Here is a 3,087-nt window from a genome sequence, read left to right as displayed (position 1 = left end):
TAATATACGCTCTGGAAAACATAGCAATATCATATGAATACAATATACTAAATAAAACGTCTAAAATGTAAAATGTCTAAAATTATATATCACTTGCCCTGCTTGAGAATGCAAAGAGAAGGTGTAAACCATCATATGCACGTGACTCATGTGTATAGTCGTCAGCTGGTAGTATGGATGGTATATGTTGTATATATATATTAAACAGATTACAATGCTGAAATGCATGTAAATAACAAGCATACCTAATAACTTTCAAAGGACACGTAGATATAAAATGTGCATTTAGATATAAATTTTACTTAATACACATATTTAATAAAAAAACACAAACGTTATTGAGGTAAGGGCTGTCAAATGCAAACACGTTTGAATTCATAGATGAACGAGGTCACGACGACACCCCTCCTTCTGTGTCTAACGTTCATGTCGTGGGGAGGAATCACCTGTTCTACCTGCTTTCCCCATCGTGCCCCTCCCTCCCCGAAAGACGCGCGCGCGCAGCTATTGTCACGCTCCACGGGCCTCTATACATGTAGCATGATATTGCCTTATAAGGAAGTTTTGTTGCTGGTTTCTGAGAAGTGCTTTGATCGGCGCACATAAATACAGCTGTCGAGGATGTAGAGCCATTCAGTCTCGAGCCGGCGTGCTACAAGGAACGACACTTACTCCTACACTTTTCTGTCAAAATGTGTGACGACGATGTTGCCGCGTTGGTTATAGACAACGGATCCGGCATGTGTAAGGCCGGGTTCGCCGGTGACGACGCCCCAAGAGCTGTCTTCCCCTCCATCGTCGGTCGTCCCCGTCATCAGGTAATACACATCTGTCATCGTTTGATCAATAATGCTGACTCAGACATTGGGTCAACTTGACTGATTCTAATGAGTTTATCATTCAGTCAGTTTTGTATATGATAAATTTCTAAATATTTTTGTTATGTATGATTTATGACAAAAAATAATTTAAATCAACAGGATGGATATGCATGTATATTTGGATATTATTTCATATCGCTATATGGAAGTACCACGAGAGTGTGAAAAATAGTTTCAAGACAAACATGTTTATAAAGGTTTAAGGTTAAAAAATTCTTGGTCATGTTTTTATGTATCTTCATATCAATAGTATATTAATAAACTTACAGTGTGGACTGAAATTTTAGTCGCTGTGTCATAGAATGTTACAACACCGGTTAATCGGTGACAATTACAAATGATATCTATAAATCGCTGTACAAACATGGTTACGATAACGATGCGATGTTTTGTGACGTCAGTAGACCCCAAAAATATGCATATGAATGGTTATAGTTTACAATCAAAATATCACAGTTAATTATTCATATATCACTACAATTCCATTTTCTTTCCAGGGTGTGATGGTCGGTATGGGACAGAAGGACAGCTACGTCGGTGACGAGGCTCAGTCAAAGAGAGGTATTCTCACCCTTAAGTACCCCATTGAGCACGGTATCGTCACCAACTGGGATGACATGGAGAAGATTTGGCATCACACCTTCTACAACGAGCTCCGAGTGGCTCCAGAGGAGCACCCAGTCCTCCTGACTGAGGCTCCACTCAACCCCAAGGCCAACCGTGAAAAGATGACCCAGATCATGTTCGAGACCTTCAACTCTCCAGCTATGTACGTGGCCATCCAGGCTGTTCTGTCTCTGTACGCTTCCGGTCGTACCACGGGTATTGTTCTGGACTCTGGTGATGGTGTCACCCACACTGTTCCCATCTATGAGGGTTATGCCCTTCCCCACGCTATTCTCAGGTTGGACCTTGCTGGTCGTGATCTCACAGACTACCTAATGAAGATCCTCACTGAACGTGGTTACTCCTTCACCACCACTGCCGAACGAGAAATCGTCAGGGACATCAAGGAGAAACTTGCCTATGTGGCACTTGACTTCGAACAGGAAATGCAGACTGCTGCCTCTTCCTCTTCATTGGAGAAGAGCTACGAGCTTCCCGACGGCCAGGTCATCACCATTGGCAACGAGAGGTTCCGTTGTCCAGAGGCCCTCTTCCAGCCATCCTTCTTGGGTATGGAATCTGCTGGTATCCATGAAACAACATACAACTCCATCATGAAGTGTGATGTTGATATTCGTAAAGACTTGTATGCCAACACTGTTCTCTCAGGAGGTACCACCATGTTCCCCGGTATCGCTGACAGAATGCAGAAGGAGATCACAGCCCTTGCTCCACCAACAATGAAGATCAAGATCATTGCTCCTCCAGAGAGAAAATACTCCGTCTGGATCGGTGGCTCTATCCTTGCATCTCTGTCCACCTTCCAGCAGATGTGGATCAGCAAGCAGGAATATGATGAGTCCGGCCCATCCATTGTCCACAGAAAGTGTTTCTAGATGTTCAGAGTTACTAGATCGTACTCAGTTGGTGACAATGTGGAGGGGACCTGTATGGACACAAACTGGCAATATCGACAATGTTTGTGCAATCTCAGAACATATGTGATGGTGATGTCCGCATCAGTAAACCTTTCATGTACATTTTTGTTGTTTTGATGTTTTTTTTATCTTTTGAATAAATATTTATGATTATTTCATTTATTCTTGCATGTTCTGTTTTCAAGCTTCTCCCGATTGTTTGGGAGTGGGTGTTATGCCCATGTTGCACTTGAATCATGTTAACTTGCATCGTAATAGAATACTATCTGTCAATCTTAACTAGGCATGTGTGTTCTTCACAGTCAGTGAATGCAATAATATTCACTCGCACTGTCAGCTAAATAATAATAAAGTGAAACAGAAGTATTTCTGTTTTCTGCTCAGGACCAGTCACTTCCCACACTTTGCATCAAAATGTAAATATGAAATGTAGATGATGTTATGAATTTAATGAGATTGTCCAACACATTGTGAGTGGATTCCCAGCTTTGGCACAAACACAGTATCTTAAGCGACATGATGGAGTGGCTTGATCATTTTATTACCGTCTTTGCAATGCTTGTGGTTTTGACACAGAGGTCCATCCATGGTACGACCCAGTATATGTAGAGGGCGTCATGGAAAATGATCAATACAAAAGTAATTGGAATGGGCCCGTTTAC

General features: G+C 42.0%; 1 protein-coding gene across 1 annotated transcript; it reads left to right on the top strand.

Annotated features, from left to right (window-relative positions):
• Positions 1-621: 621 nt before the first annotated feature.
• Positions 622-2,583, top strand: LOC139480374 (actin, cytoplasmic). The gene is made up of 2 exons (XM_071263439.1): positions 622-818; positions 1,379-2,583. Exons 1-2 carry the CDS (start codon positions 693-695, stop codon positions 2,381-2,383), a joined length of 1,131 nt encoding a protein of 376 aa, XP_071119540.1. The 5' UTR covers positions 622-692; the 3' UTR covers positions 2,384-2,583.
• Positions 2,584-3,087: the final 504 nt, after the last annotated feature.

This window comes from Haliotis cracherodii, unplaced genomic scaffold (assembly GCF_022045235.1).
Source record: "Haliotis cracherodii isolate W230 unplaced genomic scaffold, xgHalCrac1.p SCAF_4, whole genome shotgun sequence".
Taxonomy (NCBI): domain Eukaryota; kingdom Metazoa; phylum Mollusca; class Gastropoda; order Lepetellida; family Haliotidae; genus Haliotis; species Haliotis cracherodii.
The sequence above is the reverse complement of the archived record's forward strand: the minus strand, read 5'-3'. Positions and strand labels throughout refer to the sequence as shown.